Below are 21,746 nucleotides of genomic sequence, written 5' to 3' on the forward strand. Positions count from 1 at the left end.
TTCTTTTCATCAGGCAAGAAAATAGGGAAATGTGAGGTCGTTAATTATTGAGGGAGGCGCTTCTCATTAAAGCGAACAATGTTACAATGCAGCACTGAGGAGCGGGAATGTGAATAATAATATCCGATATTTCAGCGCTGCTGTCTGGAAATACCAAAAAAGCAGCGCGAACAAGCCAGGCAACCAAAAGTTACATTTGATAAACGCTGGGAGCGTGTGCTAAGTGTAAAAAGCAATTACATTGCTCTGCATACAGCAGTCCCCTTAACTGGATGGATGCTCAATAAATACATAAATAAAATATCAAATTACAAACCTGATCAGCCATTTACGCCAAGCCACCCCGCTGACTTTAGCAGTTTAACCTTATTTTATCGTGTTTCTTGCTCCAAATATAATTATTCTGGTAAAAGAAGGTTCTGTTCCTAAATCAGAGCAGAATTGGTTAAATACACTTGTTTATATTACAGCCTCATTCAATCAGGGCTTGAGTTTAGCTGGGAGGGGAGGGAGAGAGCTCTGGGGGCTGGAAAGTTCTCTACCCTTTTTTCCCAGGGTCACAGCATTGGAGAATTAGAGTTATATTGCCTTCCGAGGCGGCCCGCCCCGATCCCGCAGCCCTTACTCAGGCGGGTCGGGCAGCCTGGGCAGGAGGCGGGGGGCGGCGGCCCCAGCCGGGACCCCGGGATCGGGCCCGCTGAGCGCCTCGCGGAAGGGAAGGAGAGGGAAGCGAGGGGGGAGATGATCTCCCGGTGCCAAGCCCCTTGGCAGGCGCTCCTGTACGAAATTCAATCTCTATTTTTTATGAGAAGTAAACTGTCTAAATAAATTTTATTAGGGGCAACCAATATATTTTCTGGTAGTTCCCTTTGTTCCAGTTCTACGTGTGTGTAACAATCTAAAACCTATTTATTGAGGAAAAATCACTGGATCCGTCATAGAAAATCCTTTTACTTTGCTCTGAAGTGATTTCTGAAGACACTCTCGTCACTCTGAAGATTTTGGGCCATTGTGCTAAAGCCTTTCCTTGTTAGGAACTTCAGTTCCTATGATCATGTGGGGAATACCGTAAATTATAACAGGGAATGGACTTGACTGGCAGTTTTCTGGCTACGCTGGGAAAATAGAAAGATGACGGGGAATAAAATCCTTGTAAATACATCTACAACGCTGCCCAGGTGAATTCAGGCACTTGACAAAACAAGAGTGTGCGGAAGCGGAATGTGATTAGAGTATTTTACATATACCCCATTGTCATTTTCTCTCTGACACGCTTAAGTGTCAGCCCTGCTCGCTCTTTTCCCTCCTGCAGACTTCCTTCTCCGATTTCCCCCCTTCCCTTAAGACGATTGTGCTCTGAAGTCTTGGAAGAAATGATTTAGTTTGTTTATACTGCTATAAAAATCAAGAGCAATAGAAAAGTCATAAAATGAAGCGCGCTATCAATCACACTGCAACATTGTTATTCAGCAGTTACTAACAGAGATTGATAATCCTTTGATTTCATCCCATTGTTATTACTCTGATGTGCCTGCACATTAACTATTACACATTTATTTATCGACCTGAAACACACAACAACACGGAATAGATACACACGCACGCCGTGCGGCTGCCCGCAACGCGCTCCGCGGAAGCAGGCTGCACGCACCTGCACCGCCCGGCTCTTTCTGCCGGCAGCGGCGGCTAAAAACGGAACCCCCGACGGCCCCCGGCCGAGCCCGGACCGCTCGCCTGGCTGCACCGCGGAGCCGCGGTGCCCGCGCCCCGGTAGGGCCAGCACCGCCGCAGCGGAAAAAGGCCGCGCACCGCGGGGGCCCCGCCGGCCGCCGGCCGCCTCCCGCCGGCCACGCACCGCTCCGGCGACGGCTTCGCGGGCTCCGCTCCGCGGGTTCCGGGACCCGACAGCGGGCTGGGAGGGCGGCTCTCGGGAATTTTCATCGCCGGGGCTTCCCCTCCTCCGCCGGAGCTGCACGGAGACAATAATTTTCAAAGGAAAAAAAAAAAATGAAGCAAAAGAAATAAGCCATCGCCGCCTCCCCCCCACCCCCGTATAACCGAAAAAAAAAGGAGGGAGAGAGAGAGAAAAAAGAACAAAAAGAAATCCCGAAACTCCCACCTCCCCTCCACCTTTCTCTCTCTCTGTCTCTCCAGCTAAATTGTGGCCCGGCTCTGGGTCTCTCTCTCCCTGCTCTTAGCTGTCGTTCGCGGGCAGCCAGGTTCATTGCGACAGCCCGACGTCTCGAAGGCTGAATTGAATCAATGTAGCCAAAGATCTGAGCAGGGAGGAGGGAAAAAAAAAAAAAAAAAAAAAAAAAAAAAGGCAGCAAAACTGCCCTAGAGATCGGTCGGCCGGTTCCTTTGTCTCCTTGTTCAGTCGCTGCCGAAACCCTGCACATCTGAGCTGCAAACAAAACCACTCTTGCATCTGTTCGCATGCAGTATTTACAATGTTTTGTGTAAGTCAATTGGACGGCGGAAAAAAAGGCCATTGGCGCTGTATTATTTAACACAGACTTCACTGGGCTCCCTTTTTGGTGGAAGCTTTATTTGCACTAAATGAATAATCTTAATTGCATCACTTTTGAATTAAAAATCAATGTTAATCAAGTTGGAAGTAGTAAATATCAGTTTTCATTGTGCCTGGGTAGAGGGTATATTTCTTGTTTTGCAAATAAAAATACAAGTCAAATAACTTTAAAAGGGCATTATGTTCTGCTACAAATACAATTGAAACGGATTGTTTAGGAGCGGATCAGAAATGGTACAGAATTTTGCACTTAATTTCCTCAGTTATCATTTACAATAAGAACCTCTTGGCTTGACAGCCAAGTCTAAACAGTAGTAAATTAGTACAAATTTATACTGATTTTACTCTAATAATCGTAATAAAAGCTTATAGATTTGGCACTAATTACATAAATGCCTAATGATCTTGAAAATTACTCTGGTTAGAAATATATTACTAATCTAAACTTTGTTGTTGGCTGGCTTTGAAAAATCAGAACATTAGAAATGGTTCGCTTCACTTGTGCAAAGCACTTTAAATTGTTCAAGTAGTTTAACATATTCAAGAGGAAAATAAAAAGCATTTAACTTTATTTACTGCTTTAAATTGAGTTTGCAGGCGAGCCGAACTTGGAAACTTTAACCGAAAAAAGAGGCTTTCGGGCTCCCACATCTCGGCCGGGAGGGCAGCGCTCCCCGGGCTGCTGGGACGCGCGGTGTTTGGCTCCCTTTCGACCGAGCTGCCGTGTGCTTGTGCGCTGAGCACAAGGGGAAGGGGCTGGCGGGCAGCCTCGAGGGGCCAAAGGGCCCTGGCACGGCCCGGGTCGCTCGGGGGGCACTCGCCGAAGTTTCTCTCCCCTCGCCGCCCCGCAGCCGTCGGGGCCAGGCGGGCGAGGGACGGATCCTGCCCGCTGCCCCCGGCCCTCGCCGCGACCCCACGGGAGAGCGGGGCCAGCGCTGGCCGCCCGGCCGCCCGCGCCCACCCGCTTGCATCCCCCTCTGTGCCGCGGGGCTTGCGAGACACCCCCGGGAGCCAGACCTGGTCGGGGCAGAGGGTGCGCTCCGAGGAGGCATTAAAGAAACAAAAAAAAGGAAAGAGAGGGAAAAAAAAAAGAAAAAGACAATATATATAAAATAATAATAATAAATCAGAGGTGACCCGGAGCTGGGAGCGGGGTGGCCAGTGTGCTTTGGGAAGAGAAGGGAGCAGGGCAGAGGGGGAGGGCGGGCGGCGGAGGCGAGCGGAGCAGGGGAAGGGAGCGGCGGCGCGGTGCGGGCCGGGCCGGGCGGCGGGAGGCCGGGGCGGCGGCGGGCGGGCGGCGGGCGGGCGGAGCGGGGCGCTCCGGGCGCTGACATTTGCAGGCTGCCCTCCTGATTGGTCCCTGCGCCGAGCTGCTCACGGGTTCATTGAAGTGTTAAGCACCTCCCCGTCTCTCTAAAGGACATTATAATGCAAGAGACCCCCTTTTTAACCACACACCGAATTTTCTTTCATTTAGGCGATCTGTATATATCTATATCTTATATCTTATATCTATTTTAAATAACTTAAGGCCGCTAAAATTTGGGGGGGAACAGCCTTCGCCCTGGAGCGGTGCGCGATGCTGTCTCACGCCGACCTCCTGGACGCCCGTCTCGGTGAGTTTCCCCCAGCACCCCCCCGCACCGCGGCGGCTGCACCGGCGGCGGCGGCGAGCGGGGAGGAAGCCGGGGCAGGAAATTGACAATTTGTTCCTTATTTTACCTTAATGCGATCTAAATGGGCTAATTCCTTTAAAAGTAATTGTACTGTATTAAAGTTTAATTTGATTTAACATCGTCTTTAAAAAAAAAAAAAAAAAAGAGAGAGAGAGCGAGGGAGACCTACGGAGTGCGTAGATCTACAACGAGTTGTGGATCATTTAATTCCTTTTTCCCTGTTTTTATACACATACCTATACATTATTGCGATTATGATGAGTATTATTATTTTAGGACAGATGAGCTCGATGGTATTTACGAAGGAGTTCGGGGTGGCCTTTTCCTGCTTGTTTGCTCGCATTCTCCTCTCTTTTCTTTCTTTAAAAAAAAAAAAAAAAAGGAGAGAGAGGGAAAAAAAATAAATGTAGCTACCTATTTATGGTTATTCATGCGCTGGCTTGGAGGAGCGGAGGGAGGAGAGGGGAAAGGTGGCCAGGCTGACCGACGTCCCGGCACATCTGTCGGGGAGGTGAAGCTGCCGGCAGCGGGGCGGCGGGGGTCTCATTTCCTTCTCTCTGCCCCTTCCTTTCTTCCACCAGCTTGGAAAGCCCCAAGCCCGGCAAAACTTGCCCTCCCCCCCGCTCCCCTCCCTTCGTCGCGTTAGGGGAGGCCCGGCGGGGAGCTGGTTATTTAAGGGGGATGAGGGGCAGCTCGCCCTAAAGTTTTCTCTCCCCTGCTCCGAGTCGCGCCGGGCCGGGGGCTGGGGCTGGGGCTGGGGCTGGATGCCTCTCGCCGGCTCGGCGAGCTGGAAAGCGGCTCCGATGGACACCTGCGGGGCTGAGCCCGAGGCCGCCTGCCCGGCTGCAGGGGAGTGACCGCGGCTCGTTTGCTTCTGCAGGGATGAAAGATGCGGCCGAGCTGCTGGGACACCGGGAGGCGGTGAAGTGTCGGCTGGGCGTAGGGGGCTCGGATCCGGGGGGACACCCGGGAGATATGGCCCCCAACTCGGACACGGTGGAAGGGACCACCCTGCTGCCGGGGGAGGACATCACCACGGTGGGATCCAACCCCAGCTCCTTAGCCGTCAGCGCCAAAGACCCCGACAAGCAGCAAGGCCAGCAGGGCGGCCAGAACCCCAGCCAGGCTGGGCAGCAGCAGGGGCAGCAGAAGCAGAAGCGGCACCGCACCCGCTTCACGCCGGCGCAGCTCAACGAGCTGGAGAGGAGCTTCGCCAAGACCCACTACCCGGACATCTTCATGCGGGAGGAGCTGGCCTTGCGCATCGGCCTCACCGAGTCCCGGGTGCAGGTATGAGCAGCCCCCCACCCCACAAAAAACACCCAACCCCAGCCCCTCCGTGCAATGCCCGTCCCCGCTGGTCCCTTCCCCAGAGGCGCCCGGCGATGCCCGGGCTGGGGCCAGGCAGGAGGGGGAGGGGACAGGAGGGGGTGTGTTGGGGTCTCCCCCAAATCTCGGTCGAGGAAAGCTGCCCCTGAAAGCAACAGTTTGGGCGGAAAACCTCGAACCGCGCTGAATCCCGTCCCTTCCTGCACGCGAAACCAGAGCTCTCCCTGCTCGAGGGTGGCAGCGCCGGGGGCTCTGCACCCCGGGGCGCCCCCTCGCCCCCCTACACCCACCCGCATAGCCGCGGTCCCAGGTGGGACGCGGGTGGAGCCGCCCCCTCCCCGCGGCCCACGCGTGGGCTCGGAGCGGGGCAGGAGACAGCGAGGGGAGGGGAGGCAGGGTCTGCGCGGTAAGGGGCGAGCCCGCACAGCCAGGGCATCGCCACGGTTTGCCGGTGCCGGTGCCCGGCGGAGGCGAGGCCGTGCTCCCGCTCCCGTTCCCGTTCCCCGCCCGCCCCCCCGGGGCTGCTGTCCGGGGTCCTGGCGGAGGGGCTGCGGGGAGAGGAGAGGGCACCTGCATCCCGGCGGCTGTGTCCGGAATCGGAGTCCAGCCCCGCTTTCGGTGTCAGGTACGGCGGGGAAGCGAGTAGGGTGCATTTCCCAGCGGGGTGTATTTCCTCCGTCCTGCCTAAAGCCCGTGCTTACACGAACACGCGCATGCACGCAGGGATGCACACGTAAGAGACCGTTTAGCCCCGCAGACTGGGGAGAAATTTGGGGAACGGAGAGATGGATCTCGCTGCCAGACCACTCAGGCGCGAGATTTGCGGGCTGATTTAGCGGCTGCCCGCCTTGAGCCTCGCCAGAGGCACAGAAACACGTACAAAAATGCGCTGGGGATGCGCTGGGAGCCGCGCACCGGCAGCGCCGCTGCTCTTTGCCGGAGCCGGAGCTCAAAATACCCCTCGGCGAGCCCGGGCTCCTCGGCTAAACACAGGCACGCTGACAGAAATGCCTGAGCAGAAACTGCCCCTGCTCCCGAATGTGACAGCAAATGCACGTCTGCTTTTAAAAAGTAAAACAATTTGACCCAACCTACACGGGACTATAATTAGTTTAAATTAAGAAAGAAATTAGATTCACAAATAAAATATAATTGGACAACTGACTCTATGAAAAAAAAAAAAAAAAAAGAAAGAAAACGAGGTCTATTAAACTTTATTGGGTTTCCCAAAGGTTAATGATACCAATTTCAATATTAGGAGTGTGGTAAATGAAGTAAAATATAAAATATAAAATGGAAATAGTTATTTTCTAACAGCACATCAAAGAAATTCGTAGGAAGAAAGACGAAGTGTTTTAATGGCCTCAGCATAATCTTAAACCGATGATAATAGCTCGAGACTGCTGATAAAAACAGTTTAATAGAGTGGCAATTTAAATATTTTTTACAATAATGTTCTGTAGTTTAAAAAGTAATCAGATCAACATAACCTTCTTAATTAACACTTCAGAATGATTAACATTATGTAATCTAGTGCAAAATAATTTATGTAAAATGTATTTACTTCACAATCTACTGTATCACTGCTCCTTGACCAAATTTAAATTAAATAGTAATTGGTTTATGTTCTTATACGAGTACTTTATAGTTTTCTTTATAGTTAACAGATTGCCTACACATTCCTTGCAGTACGAGGGCTCCATGCTGATTAAGAAGTGATCTAAATAGTTAATTTATAGCGGCTGTATATGTTTTTAAGGGTTTTAGATGCTAGGATAAATTACCTCTTCCCTCGTCTTAGATCTGTATTTAATGTATATGATACATTTAAATAATTATTAAAGCGGCTGGTGCTTAAACGGGAGTCCAATTCCATGTCTGATATTGCTCTGCTTTTCAGGCTGGTGTAATAAAACCATTCTTTTTATAGCATGCCATTATTAGAAACCAATTTCAGAATTATTTATAACCTGGAATGGCTTATTAAGCAGCAATGCGAGAATCATGCAAATTACGCGATCAAATGCAATATAATAAGCATAATCATTAGTCTCTAGCACGGATTAATTAACTTTCAATATTTTATTTACATAAAAACCAAATCAGTGAAATAACTTCTGCACAGTCAGGCTTGCCTTTCAATATTTTATACGAACAAAAATAATGTGCTGTAATTCCATTGACCGTGTCCCCCACAATGGTCCCGTCACCTGCCACGTCTTAATAGGGGACAAGCTGAGAGTATTTTCTAGTTTTCTAATGGAATGAGAAATTGCATTTTCTTCCTCTCCCAGCACTATTAAAGTGTAATGAATTCGGCCCAGAGTTCACGGCTGGCTGATCGAAATGAACCTGAGATCTGAGCTTTAATACAGCTCTCCAGATTTCCTACCAAATCTTCACATTAATCATCCGCTGGATTCCAATGAGATCTTCATAAAGCTTTGGCTCCTGGAAAGGAAAAAGAAAAAAAAAAAAGAGGAAAAGTGATATTCTCTCCCCTTCTCTCTCTATTTCTAACACATTTATAGCTGGGGAATTAAACGGGTTATATATTTTAAAATACATTTACAGTATGTCTATATTACTGTAACAGCGGATATCATCAAGGTAGATTTTTAGATTCCAACGTCCATTAGATTGTCACTGTTGTATTAACAATTTTCAGGTGCTAGTTGCATTTTAAAAGGAGTCCAAAGTTGCCAAATGCTCGTGGTTAATATATTTCTAGAGTTGTCATGTGTGCATTTTCAAAATCTCCCCCAGGTTTTCTCTGCATTTTAATCTGTCATGCACTAGTTTTCAACTGGAAACATTCACATTTTAAAAGCATATGCAGTATAGCTATGAACTGAGGCGATCAGACCTGATGGAGATTCTTTACAACACCAGTAAACCATGAAACATAAAAGATTTTGTAGCCGCAATTTAACTATTAACCCTAAAACATAATTGAACACGATTTTTCGATTATTCATATAACATTTAGTTCCTTAACAGCTGTTCATTCCCGCTAATGGGCGCGGGTATTTCTCAGCGCAGGTATCTAGCATTAAACGAGAAACTCCTGCAGGTCGGGGGACAGTAGCGCTCCTCCAGATTTCGAGCGGATTCCTTTTTTTTTTTTTTTTTTTTTTTTTTTTTCCCTCCGCCCCCGTAGCAAGCATTCCGCTGCGCTGCAGCGCGACCCACAAAACCATCACTGCCCCGAGCAAAGCGCCCGCTCACACCAACCCCCCTTGTGCTAAAACAACCAAAACCAAGCGGCTGCGCCCGGGGGGCTCGTCCGGGGGTCCCCCCCTGCTGCCGGCCGGGGGTCGCCTCCCACGGCGCCGAAGCTCTTCCACGCCAGGGCGGGAGCCGTGGCCCCGTCGTTTATTTCCGTTTGGCATCGCTGTTATTATTATTATTATTATTATTATTATTATTATTATTATTATTATTATTATTATTATTATTATTATTATTATTATTATTATTATTATTATTATTATTATTATTATTATTTTCTCTTTCGGGGGGAGGCCGGGCACGTCTCCCCGTGCCTCGCCTCCTCCCGAGCGAGGGAGGCTGCAGGCAGCTCGCTCCCGGGACGGGCGCGTTGAGCCCTGGCGCTCCCCAAAATCCCGGCCGCTTCATCAGCCGACCCGTGGCGGGGCATCCCGTGGGGCCGGGCCCACGCAGGCTGCGACAGCGGCCGGGGACAGGCCCCGGGAGAGCGAGAGGGGGACAGCGGGGAGAGGAGCGGGCGGGGAGCCGGGGGAGGCTGCGAGAAGCAGAACCGCGCCTCCGCGGGGAGTGGTGACCCCGAGGGGCTGTCAGACCCCCGACGGGGCTGGCGGGCACCCCGACCCCGCTCCCAGCACCCCCGTCCGGGCCTCGGGGCCGGCGGCGGGGAGCGGGGGCTCCGCGCCCCCTAGCGCCGCGCCGGGTGCGCCCCGTCGGGGCGGGTGTCGCTGACGGAGCCTGTCCGTGTCCCCCCCCCGACCCCGTGTCCCCCCCTTCCCCGTGTCCCCGACAGGTCTGGTTCCAGAACCGGCGGGCCAAGTGGAAGAAGCGCAAGAAGACCACCAACGTCTTCCGCGCCCCGGGCACGCTGCTGCCCACGCCGGGGCTGCCGCAGTTCCCCTCGGCCGCCGCCGCCGCCGCCGCCGCCATGGGCGACAGCCTCTGCTCCTTCCACGCCAACGACACCCGCTGGGCCGCCGCCGCCATGCCGGGGGTGTCGCAGCTGCCGCTGCCGCCGGCGCTGGGCAGGCAGCAGGCCATGGCGCAGTCCCTGTCCCAGTGCAGCCTGGCGGCCGGGCCGCCGCCCAACTCCATGGGGCTCTCCAACAGCCTGGCCGGCTCCAACGGCGCCGGGCTGCAGTCGCACCTCTACCAGCCCGCCTTCCCCGGCATGGTGCCCGCCTCCCTGCCGGGCCCCAGCAACGTGACGGGCTCGCCGCAGCTCTGCAGCTCCCCGGACAGCAGCGACGTGTGGCGGGGAACCAGCATCGCCTCCCTCCGCCGCAAAGCACTAGAGCACACAGTCTCCATGAGCTTCACCTAATGGCCGCCGCCGCCCCGCGCCGCCGCTGCCGACCCCGACCTGCGACCCCGCCTCGCCCTCCCCCGGATCCGTCCCTGTCCCTGTCCCTGTCCCTGTCCCTGTCCCTGTCCCTGTCCCTGTCCCTGTCCCCGTCCCCATCTCCATCCCTGTACCCAAACCCAACCCAATCCCCATCTCCGTCCCCGGATCCGTCCCCATCCCAATACCCGTCCCCGTTCCCATGCCCAACCCAATCCCCATCCCCATCCCTATCCCCAAATCAATCCCCATACCCGTCCCTGTCCCCGTCCCCGGTTCCGTTCCCATCCCCATCCCAATACCCGTCCCCGTTCCCATCCTCATCCCCAACCCAATCCCAATCCCCATCCCCATCCCCATCCCCATCCCCATCCCCATCCCCATCCCCATCCCCATCCCCGTCCCCGTCCCCATCCCCATCCCCGTCCCCGTCCCCGTCCCCATCCCTAACCCAATCTCCATCCCCAACCCAATCCCCTTCCCCATCCCCGTCCCCTTCCCCATCCCCGTCCCCATCCCCGTCCCTGTCCCCAACCCAATCCCTATTCCCACCCCCCTCCCTGTCTCCCTCCCTACCCCAGTCCCCGTCCCTATCCCCGTCTCCTTCCCGGTCCCCGGCTCCGTCCCCAGCCCCGGCCCCGGCCCCCGCCCCGGCGGGCCCCCTCCTTCCCCCACCTGACTCACCAGGGAGTCGACTCAGGATCTGAAATCAGACGCCAACGGACTGGTTTGCGGGCCGAGCACCCCCCACCCCACCCCACCCCACCCCACCCCACCCCACCCTGCCCTACCCCACCCCACCCCACCCCTCCCCGTGCCCCCTCCTCGCCCCCCGACGGCCGCCTCTCTCCGGCGGCCGGGGGCACCCCCGCGCCCAGCCCTGCCTCCCGCCCCCGCCCCATCGCCACGACCCGCCGGCCGTCCGAGCGGCCTTGCAAACAAATGCGATTTGGTTTTGGGTTCGGTTTATTTCTCAAGAGTAGCGATCTCCCGCCGGCCCCGTCCGCGGCGAGGGCAGGGCCGGGCGGCGCCCGGCCCGGCAGCGCCGTCGGGGGGTGGCTGGGCGGGTGCGCGGAGCGGTAGGAAAAAGCCCGAGGGAAATCAAATCCATTTTGATTGCATTTATAAACGAAAGTGAGAGAGAAGGGGATAAAAAACATAATGTTTAGTTTCTTTTTGTTTGTTTGTTTGTTTGTTTTTCTTTTTTGTAATCGTAGAACACGCGGAAAAAAAAAAAAGGCAAAAAAAAAAAAAAAAAGCAAGAGCACTTCCCTTTTTCGGACCTTTGATTTCGTGACAGTTGAGTTGCCAATCTGCCCCACGTTTATTTAGGCATTTATTTACGTTCCTGCTGCTATTGTCCCTCCTGCATCTTCCGCTGCCGCCGGCGGAGGCGCCCGCCGCGGCCGCGGCCCCCGCCCCGCCCGTGCCGGCCCCGCGGCCCGCCCGCCTGCATGTGCCGGGCACCCCGCCGCAGGGCAGGGCCGCTGGAGGAATGAGCAAACAATGTGAAATAGGATGTTTTGTGTAGATGAAGCATTCTTGTTACATGCTGGTCGATTCGTGCTATGTTTTAACTTATTGTCTGTGCTAATTTATTGAATTTTGCGTTTCATAATAAATGTTTGAGCTAATATAAAGCATATCATTTGACTTTTCCGGACAAGTTTATATCAAGTTAATGTAAATGGATAAATAAAATCATTTTCAGTATGTGATATGAAGAATTATGGATTTTGGTGTGGCGTGTGAGATATGAGAGGTGTCTTGAACCGCAGGCAAAAAGGAAAAAAAAAAAAAAAAGAGAGAGAAAAGAAAAGAAAAAGACAAGATTTCTTGCCTTCGGAATCACAGATTCCTTTGTCATACTTTTGGGGATGGTTTGCTTGCTTGAATTTTGCATTGAAGCGTTTCATCTATCACAATTTTAATACTTCATGATTAATAAACTTTTGTTAATCTTTCTGCGTAATTGGCCTCTCCACTGCAAGAGACGGAAAGTTCCGCTGCGAAGCGAGGCGCAGGAAAAGAGGGAGCGGGCGGCAGGGACGGGACGGGTCGGGATGGGACAGGACGGGGACGGGACGGGACGGGTCGGGGACGGGACGGGACGGGGTCTCTTCACCGTGCATCTTCGTGGCAGCTCTGAATGAGTGCGCGGCTGCCGGTGGGGCTAATCCCACGGAAGAGAAAACACTAGATTTAGTCCTGTGCAAACTTTGACACGGGGGGTGGAAATGGAGAACTTTGTCAAGCATCTCACAGCCCATTTTTTTTTTCTTTTTCTTTTTTTTTTTTTTTTCAGTGCAATGCACTGAGATCTCTTCCCCTTGTACATCAATTACACACCTCTTAATTACACACCTGAGAGTGCCCAGCTCCATAGGCACCCGCAGAAGGGTCCTTGCCTGCTCCAAAGTGCATATTACGTATGCATATTTAATTTAAAAGAGAAATAAAAGGAGGATAAATTATCGGAGATCCAGGCCAGGAGTGAGTCCGTCGGGGGTCACCCAAGGAAGCAGTTCTGTGCCCTTTCACAGGAGCCCACAGGCACCAAAACAGCCTGGGATGCTCATCCTGCAGTAGGCCAGGCGAGATGTGTCCCATACCACAACCCACACCATGAGGAATGCCTGGGGTGAGAAGATGCTGTGCCTTGTCCCTCTTCCCATCCTTCCCTCTCCTCCCCAGTCCAGCCTTGGGCCAAATAGCTGCCCCTAGGCTTGGAACCAGAGATTTGAGATCAGCTGAGATGAAGGTTGGGGTGCATAGGGCGTGTGTGCCCCATTATCCCATGTCTCTTGGTCTGCCCCATCCCACAGCACTCCTTTCCCTGTGCCGCAGCCTGCAGGGAGGGAAAGCATCTCTCCACTTATATGTGGAGGAGAGCAAATGTCGCTCTGCTCCTTCCAAATGTATGGAAGGCTGTTTACAAGCATGTAATTTTTACAGCTGCTTTATATTGCTATAAGCAAGACAGCTTTATGATGTAGGAATGTAGTAAAGTGCGGTATGGAAGATCTTTAAAAAATATGTGCTTTTTAATGGTAGAGAAAAATGCTCTGTCTGGCTGGGGGCAGGGGATTGAGACACAACATGTAGCATCCAGCTCTTGACACTGAACATCTCAAGTCTGTGGAAGAGGCCCTGCAAAGGTCCTTCTGGTTAATTCTCTCTCCTAAAACATCCATCATTTCCTCCGTATTCTAATGAAAGTGTTGTCCTGGTTATGAGCAAAGCTTTTTGATCCTACCCAACTTTGATACAACATTTGTTTCCATGGCAATAGATCTTCGTGTTCTGAGTCCTGGAGATTTTTGAAATTATACGTACCCTTAGCACCAGCTGAAGCTTTGCAACATAAAACATCTAAGCTGATGCTCTTATGTGTTTAAGATGGATGAAAAGAAGGGGACTGCAGGTTTCACTCATACATGTTACAGGTTGCGTGCGAATGATTTTATTACAAAATCTCACTCTCACTGATACTAAAATAAAATAAAATAAAAAAGTAAAACCATGCTGACCAGTTCTACCTAGCAACAGGAACAGCTTTGCTTCATTCACATAAAGTAATCAAAATAAATGAGTGAAATCCGTATAAATTGAGGGGGAACATATACAGTAAATAACAATTAGCCTATTACCTACTAAGTAGCTAACTCTAGGCTTTGGGGCTGCTATGATCTGGGCTTGTTTGCTTACCTTGAAGTGTGTTTCAACCCTGAGCAATTCCACTCAGCTTGTAAATAGACTCTGATTTAAGTTTATATATATGGATTCATTTCTACACCAGCACACATCCACATAGGTTTACTTCCCTCTAAACTCAACATCACCTCTGAAGTCTGAGGAATATACATAACGATAGTGTCACCGAACCTTTCATTTGCTCTCTTGATGAAATGCTTTGACACTCTCTCTCTCCTGTCTTACTGCCCTGAAATCCCCCTGGAAGGCCGAACCTGCTCCTGCCCACAGCTGGAGATTGCATTCGCTGAGCAGCTATTAACATCGGAAGAAAGTTTGTGCAAGGCAAGAGATCAGATGACATTGCAGCACAGCTTATATTATTGTACTAGCAGCAATGATCCCTTCTCCTAGAAATGAAAATGTGGTTTAATTTGTGTTGTGGTCCTTAAATTTTCATTTTTCAGAATAAAAACCTCCGAACATGAAAATGTATCTTACGGTAATGGAGGTATGGCAGTTAACCTGTCAGTTGAAAGTATGTAACCTTCCTTTTCTCCTTTTCATGACAAAGGTAATCTCATCTGAGGGCATTTATGTGAAGAAATAACAGCATGGCATGGTGAAACCACTGGCTCATTAATCCTGGCATCTACTTCCTGCAGGGTATCTTGATTAGTTAGATTCATTCATCGGGTATTTCGGAGTTTCTGATTTCTCACCACTGTCTAGGTTCACTGAGTTCAGGCTAAATTGAGCCAGAAGCAATGTTTATTAGTAATTTTGTAATACAGACTACCCTAATAATTCAGTACAAATATCTCATCTGAAATATATCCATTCACCCTAACACCTAATGCCGTTTGCAGCTGTGTTCGGAGAGAACTGAGGGAACACAAGTGATTGGGCATGTATTTTCTAAATTATTAATATGAGAGCTAATAGAGAACTCCTCTTCATTTCCAATGCCAGAATTAAGATCCTTTTCCTTAAAGCAAGCCCTGGCACAGAGGGGACCACCTCCTGCCTACTGCCAACACCCCGCACAGGCGGGTTGGCCCGGTAAGCGCAGCCTCCTCAGCCTTCCGGTGTGAAGATGAAAGGGAGAACAAAGGAATTTTAGTTTCTCCCTCCTGTGTGTTATGAGCATGGGAGAAGAAAGAGAAATCTCGAGAAATTAGCGTCCTGAAATGGCACAGATCTATCCCAACTGTTTGGCAGCTGCAGTAGTGTTGCAGCTGATACAAAAGGGACATGGGAGCAAAAGCCCCGATCCTGCAGCCTTGAAGCCTGTGATTGCCCACCTGCAAGTTACGCAGGTAAGTGTATGACAATTTGCAGGATCGGTACTCAAAATCGTCCTGCCAGAAAACATTTCCCCATTTCATAAAATCTCTTTCCTAAAAGAAATAGGAGGAGCACACACGGACCACACACAAATGCCAGTCAGCAGCTCATGTCACATCAGCTCATCCAGTTGTAGGTAAGAGCCAGGGCCTGGAAGCCAGTCTGACTCCATGACCACACACAAGGTACCCCAAAATCTCTGGGCAGGACAGCTGACAGCCCTGGCTTGACTTAGAGAAGCAGGGTTTTGCCACCAAATATGTAGCACCCACAGGATCCCTTTAAACATCACTGCCTGATCATCACTCAGAGAGGAGGAAAACCAGGGTGCAGTGGAGGGGGAGTGCACGGACAGCATTGTTTTAATTCAATTGTCAGCTCATCATGACAAGAGCATTTGGGGGTGGGGGTGGGTTGATTAACCATCAGTCTTTGGTTTGAATAGGGCTCAGTGAGCACATTAACAGCCCCATGTAAGGCCCTATGTGAGATTTACTTCTACTCCTCAGAGAAAAAAACGGCAGGAGGGTGTCTCTCTTTTCATCCTCCTCACAGCCAGGGCTCATGCACAGATGAGCCCGCCTTTGTCTTCCACCTGGGATGCTGTATAATGGTATGGGTGGGAGGTCGCCTCTCTTATTTGCCAATAAATTGTGCCTGCTTCAGCTTCTCCTGGGACCATGCTTGAGGCTCAAAAACTCTGCCTCACTTTCATCAATGCTCATGCTTAAAAGCAATTTTTTTTTTTTTTTTTTTTTTTTTTTTTTCCAGAGCTAAAATTATGCTTTTAGGAGCTTTGAAATCTGCCAGAGGAGAATTGCTCCTCTGGAGGAAGGAGTCCAGAAGCATTTGCGCAGGACTTGCCACTCGAGGTTACACAACTGCTCTGCGGAGATCCTCACCCTCCGTCGAAGGTCAGAGGGAAAATGCAGAATATGCTTAACACACTGCCTGTGAGGGTGACGCTCCCTCCTGACCCCCATACGCGGTTTGTGCCCTGGAGTATGAAGTTTGATTAGCCTTCTCTTGCAGCGTTGGAAGCATCATGGTAGTGATCCAAAAAGTACTTCAGAAAAACAAAACAAAACAACAACAAACAAAACCAAACTACAGACTTTCTCTCACTGACCTCCCGCTACAGTGAATTTCATAAGCTGACGATGCACCCTGTAAGGACACATTTCTTTTTTACTGGTTTCAATTTATTGCCCTTTAATATAATTTAAGTGGCAGCTATGATTCCCTGAGGCTCCTTTACAAGCCTGTAAAGTTTATTTTTTTGCTAACTTTTAAAAGAGCATTTCAGGATGGCTACAAGCACCCTCCCCTGCTTTTGTTATCTAATAATTAAGAGAAAATACCACCCCCTGTTTCAAGCCATAAACATTATTCTGTAATGAAATTCTTACACACTGGATGCATGTGATGCTGAGCATCCTGCCCTGTATCTGAGCTGAGGCAAAGCTCGATTTGACCATAACAGGATCAATCCTCATGTTGCCGTTTCCAGAGGGTTTGGTTGTGCCACTGTCACAGATGCTGCAAGCTGGTGCAGTTGCAGTCAGCACATGCTGAGTAAGCAGAAGACAGGATATAGGAAGGGGGCATAGCACTATCCAGCTATTGTTGTCCATAGCCCAGCCATTGCTTGGTGATGTCTGGTGTCCCCTGAGGACAGGATGTGCTCAGGGAAGTCCCCATCAGTGGAGGAGCTCTCACTGCAGCAATGTCACCTAGCTTACAGGCTTGCGTAGTTGGTCAGACATCCAATGAATTCAGATTTATAAACAAAACTGAGTGTAGAGAGGTATTGCAGCAGCTCCATAGCCACAAAATGTCACCAGAAATTAACCAGCTTTGCTCTTTCAACTGAAGAACAAAATGAGAAGTCTACAGAAGGTCAGACGTATAAAAATGCATTGAGATGAACAGGGAAGAATATTAAATTACTAAATAAAGAATTACACTTGGTACAGTTGGTGGCTCTAATCTTTGTGTCTATTATAAGTAATAATTAACACCCACAACTGTATTCATTGCCAGCCTGTGTTCTTATCTTCAGGTCTTGGTAGCAAATAAATGAATCATTCTTTATTCTTGAAATTTTAAATATTTTAAGGAATACTTGATGATAATTCCACTATATTTTATAGTACTGTCACTTCGCCCTTTCTATTTTAACTTCTGTGCAATTTTAAGCCCAGGTTTGCCATAAACCATGGCTGCAGGGACTCACCACTGCAGAAATGGGGAGTCCTCCTGGGCTCTGAGGACTCTCATCTCTGTACCTCTGTATAAAGACAGCTACAAAGAAGGTGTTTATAATGAAAGTGGGGCCCTCTGTTGTTTGCTGATTGCTCTGGCCTTTCTTAGTATCTTACTCCAGAATCTCATACATCTGACCCACTCACCACTTGGTTGTTTTCTCACTTAAATCAGGCCTTTCTCATTTCTGTTGGAAATGATTCCTGCCCCTTCTACAATGAATTGCCCTAATAGTCCTTCATTCATTACCCACTTCTCTCTTAGCCTCTCCAGTGGGGTGTAAATCTGTACAATTCATTCATGGACCTTATAGTCAATCAATTACACCCAAAATATAAAGCCAGTCTTTTACTTGTTGATGCCTTCCATACACATCCTTCTTTATGTTATAACTCTGACAGTGGATGGTTACACCATTACTTCCTAAATGAAAGCATTCACTACTGCGGGTACTTTTTAAAAAAAGTGTCTAACTGTCTTAGTACACAAGTCTCCTCTTTAAACTACTGTAAGCTGCCAGGCTCCATCAATTTTCATCCTCATTACCTCCACATCCTTCTTAAAACACTCCACATCTCGTTTAGACATTTATTCTTTATCAAACAACATCCTCTGAACTTGTTCTGCCCAAGGGCTCAGCCAATGCACACATTTCCTCTTACCATTAATGGTGCTGCTCTGATCCTGACCACCTTTGATGGCACAGTTGTCCAGTCACTCTTAAAGTGCTCTTTCTACCAAGCTGCAAAGCCCCATCTCATCTTTAAATCTCATTTTGATCCTTGTATTTTATCTCCAGCTTCAGAATGACTTTCTGAGTGAAGCAGTGTGGCACTCTCCACAGGGAAGATTATCTACCTGCCTGCTTCTGCTTGCACTGAAGCCTCCAGGATTTTGACACTCCAGATACAATTCTCATTACCTGTATGACTCACACCAGCCGAGAAAGGATTCAGCACACCATTCCTGTCTACGCTTTTTCCCCACACCTTCAGCCACCACTATGTGTGCCATTTCACTGGTGAATCTCCTTGAAATGACTTTGATACTTTTGTATTATGCCCAGGTCTTCTTATTTCCAAACTAGTAGTGTGCACTCCTGCATTTGCTGAAGGTGGGTTTGTATTTTCACGTATTCCCAGCTGGTTTATATGCTTGCATCAATGCAGCTGGGGTTGATTCTCAAGTTGATGGTATATGAAACTGGAATGGCTGGAGAGGCTTCAGGTTCTCTGAAGATCAGGTTCTTATGTGGTTGAATGGTTCTCTGGACACTTGGAGAAACGTAATTCCTCAAATACCCTTAAAGTTAATTCTTATGATCTGCAATCAGACTGCATTTTGTAGTCATTTGGGAATCACCCTTTGATGGCTTTGACTTAGGTACTACAGCAGAGCTCACATTCAGAAGTCCTAAATTTCAGCAATATCCCTGTGCTCTCTTGGGGCATATCTCTGAGGACTTTAAAGAGTGCCAGGAATAAGCCAGTAGGAGATACAAAGCACAGAGTTTATGCTGGATTTAGGCTTTTTGCAGACAGCTTGGTGTGGCTCAGGCACTGCTGCGAACCCTCAGGGTCTGTGTCTTATGCACAGCAATGCAGTCACAAGTTTCAGCAGGCCTTGGAGTCCAAAATGCAATCCCAGACATGATTCACTGGCCTGGAGTTGTATTTGGTGAGTAATAATATCAATTCCAGAACCTTACTATGGTTTATTTACTGGTCATATTAGCATGTAGGCTGACTCACATTGCCATAGAAAACCCTTGCTTGCATATGAATGTTATTATTCTATCAGCTGCATCTGATATTTCACAGATTTTTTTTTTTCTGTTTTCTCCCTCCTAATCTATTTTTTAGGCCAACAACCCTGCTTCAGTGCCAGCATCTGCCTTTCTAATAATGTAACTATTTACTGCATCATTGTGCTCTACTCTCATTTCATGTTGTCACACTCTCCACGACATTATTTGAAAATTGTCAAAACCTTCAGTGAGAATTTTCTACCAGAGGGAAAATGAAAAACGCAAGTGGTGCGGAGTGGTTACCATGAAAAGGCGCAGAGATTGAAGTGCCACAGCGTCTCCTCAGTGTGACCTCCTTCTGTATGCTGGCTGAGACACTCAGACCACATGTCTTAAAGAAGCTGGTGTGTGTGTTTAGCTTGCCATGTGTGTTTTTTGCACAATTGCTGAGGTTTGGTCTGAGTCCCTCTGGACAGCTCCATACTGCATTTCCATCATTTCCTTTTTTTTTTTTTTTTTTTTTTTTTTTTTTTTTTTTAAGGTCTACAGCATTCACTACTCTCTTCAGCAACAAATATCCATACAGTGATCAGTGAATTATTCCAAACACAGGTGTTACTTATCTTGAGTCGTATCTCCAGAAATGAACCAACATGACTTAAATACCATGGGTATAACTGAATTAGATGCACTGGATAAAGGAGAAGCAAAAATAACCAAGTGAATACGTTCAGTGGAGAGCTTGTTACCAGCAGTAGCCAAAAGTTGCCCTGAGCTCCGCCCCAGACAGCTCCACCTGCAGCTGCTCACAGCTGCTTTGTCCTTGTCATGGTGGTCCTTGGGAATAAAGATGCAGGCAGGGTCTGCAGTGCCTTGTCAGGGCCCTCTGGCTGCCTGGCCTTTGCAGGCTGTACTGCTCCATGGCATCACGCTCAGGGCAGGGGGAGATGAGATGTTTTATGAAGAATGATAAGTTTTGGCATTCAGTTCTTCAGAGCAGCTTGGCTGTATGAGAGATGACCTCATATATGCTGGATGATGCTTGGTATTTTCCCCCTGTTTTCCCCCTGTTTTCCAACTTTGTCCCATGTGCCCCAGAACCCCACCAAAATCACCTCTGAACCAGGTTGTGGCCGCAGAATGGTTCAGCCAAGCTGTCAGACAGATGGGACGGCCACATTGGCATGGAGACACCTCATTAAGTTCCCTAGTGGCAGCATGTGTCTTAGTCCCCATGAGCTCAAGCTGGGATGGATGTCTCTCATGCTTTCCTCCACCATGGAAGTCAGAAGGACTCCTCCTCTTCAGGTGCTACACCAGGGTCACCCACTGCATGGACAGGGCTTAACAGATAGCTGCAGAAGGTGCCAGCACAGAAGGGAGGAGCTCAGCCACTGCCAGGCTGTCCGACACTCTCTGGAATCTGCTTCTTCATGTGCTGGTACATGGACCAGCTCTTCTACCACCTGGGAAATGAGCTCTCCAAAACAAGGGCCCCAGAGGTAACAAAACAACTGAAAACTGACCCAGACAAAACGTTCCTCAGCTATTCTGCAAACCTCTGAAGAGAACAAGGTCATTTATTTCTGGCACCAGTGCTGAAGGGGTGTGAGGGCTACTTGCAGTTTAAAAAATACTTGTAATGGTACACACTGAGAGCCTCCCTTCTCAATAAGGAACCTAAGTATAAAATGCTGTTTTAGACTTATGAGGCACATGACTGCAGGGTGTCTGCACGTATTTCTATGTATAATAAACTTGAAAATGTGTTGTACTTTATTACCTGTGGTTTGAAAATCTCACCCATGAAGTTACATATTGTGCTACATCTGGCATGGCTGTAATGCTGCTAAGAAAAAATATGTACTAGTAAAAAATAAAGATAAAAAACAAACAAACAAACAAACAGACATACACATTGAGTAACCCACATTTTTCATCTATCAATCATCAAAATGTCTTCAGAATTAAGCTGTGTCTTTTGTTAATTCTTTTTTTGGGGGGGATAATCCAATGAGGCTACTAAATAAAGCCAAGTATTAAGGATGTGAAGTCAAAAAGCTTTTTTTCAGCTCAGCTGTGAATTGCCGAATGGCAATTACACATTCTGAACAATCATACAACTTCTTTAATCAAATGAGGTAATATGAAGTTGGCTAGATTTTCCTCAATACTTTCAACTTCAGTGAAAAATACAATAATTAAACTCTCGGTACAATGACTTTCAAACCTCTGCAAGCTCTCAGCCCCCCCCCTTCTTCTCTCTCTGGATAATAAATCCTTATGAAAGCTGCCACCACGACAGAGACAGGTTGTGAAATTGTTTAATAATGTTGACTCAAGTAGTGACATCATTTGGAGACTTTTGCTTTTTTTTGCAACATCTTTTTAAAGACAACTGCAAGCTGTTGGATGTGACAGAGCAGATACAGCTCCTGGCAATGAGAAGACAGGTGCCTGAAGCAAGAAGAGTGCACCCCCAGTGAGCAGGCAAGAAGGGGATCCATCAACCGTGCTACCAGCCCTGGGGATGAAGGTGAGCCAGGATCAAGGGGAAGAAATCCCAGCTTTGTTCCCTTTTTCCTTCCC

The 21,746-nt window shown here is 49.0% G+C and overlaps 1 protein-coding gene across 1 annotated transcript; it reads left to right on the forward strand.

Annotated features, from left to right (window-relative positions):
- Positions 1–4,109: 4,109 nt before the first annotated feature.
- Positions 4,110–10,087, forward strand: OTP (orthopedia homeobox; the record flags this gene model as incomplete). Its single annotated transcript, XM_082784139.1, has 3 exons — positions 4,110–4,146; positions 5,087–5,496; positions 9,557–10,087. 3 exons carry the CDS (start codon positions 4,110–4,112, stop codon positions 10,085–10,087), a joined length of 978 nt encoding a protein of 325 aa, XP_082640265.1.
- Positions 10,088–21,746: the final 11,659 nt, after the last annotated feature.

The sequence above is a fragment of the Aythya marila genome (genome assembly GCF_965140915.1).
Source record: "Aythya marila genome assembly, chromosome: Z".
NCBI classification, from domain to species: Eukaryota; Metazoa; Chordata; class Aves; order Anseriformes; family Anatidae; genus Aythya; species Aythya marila.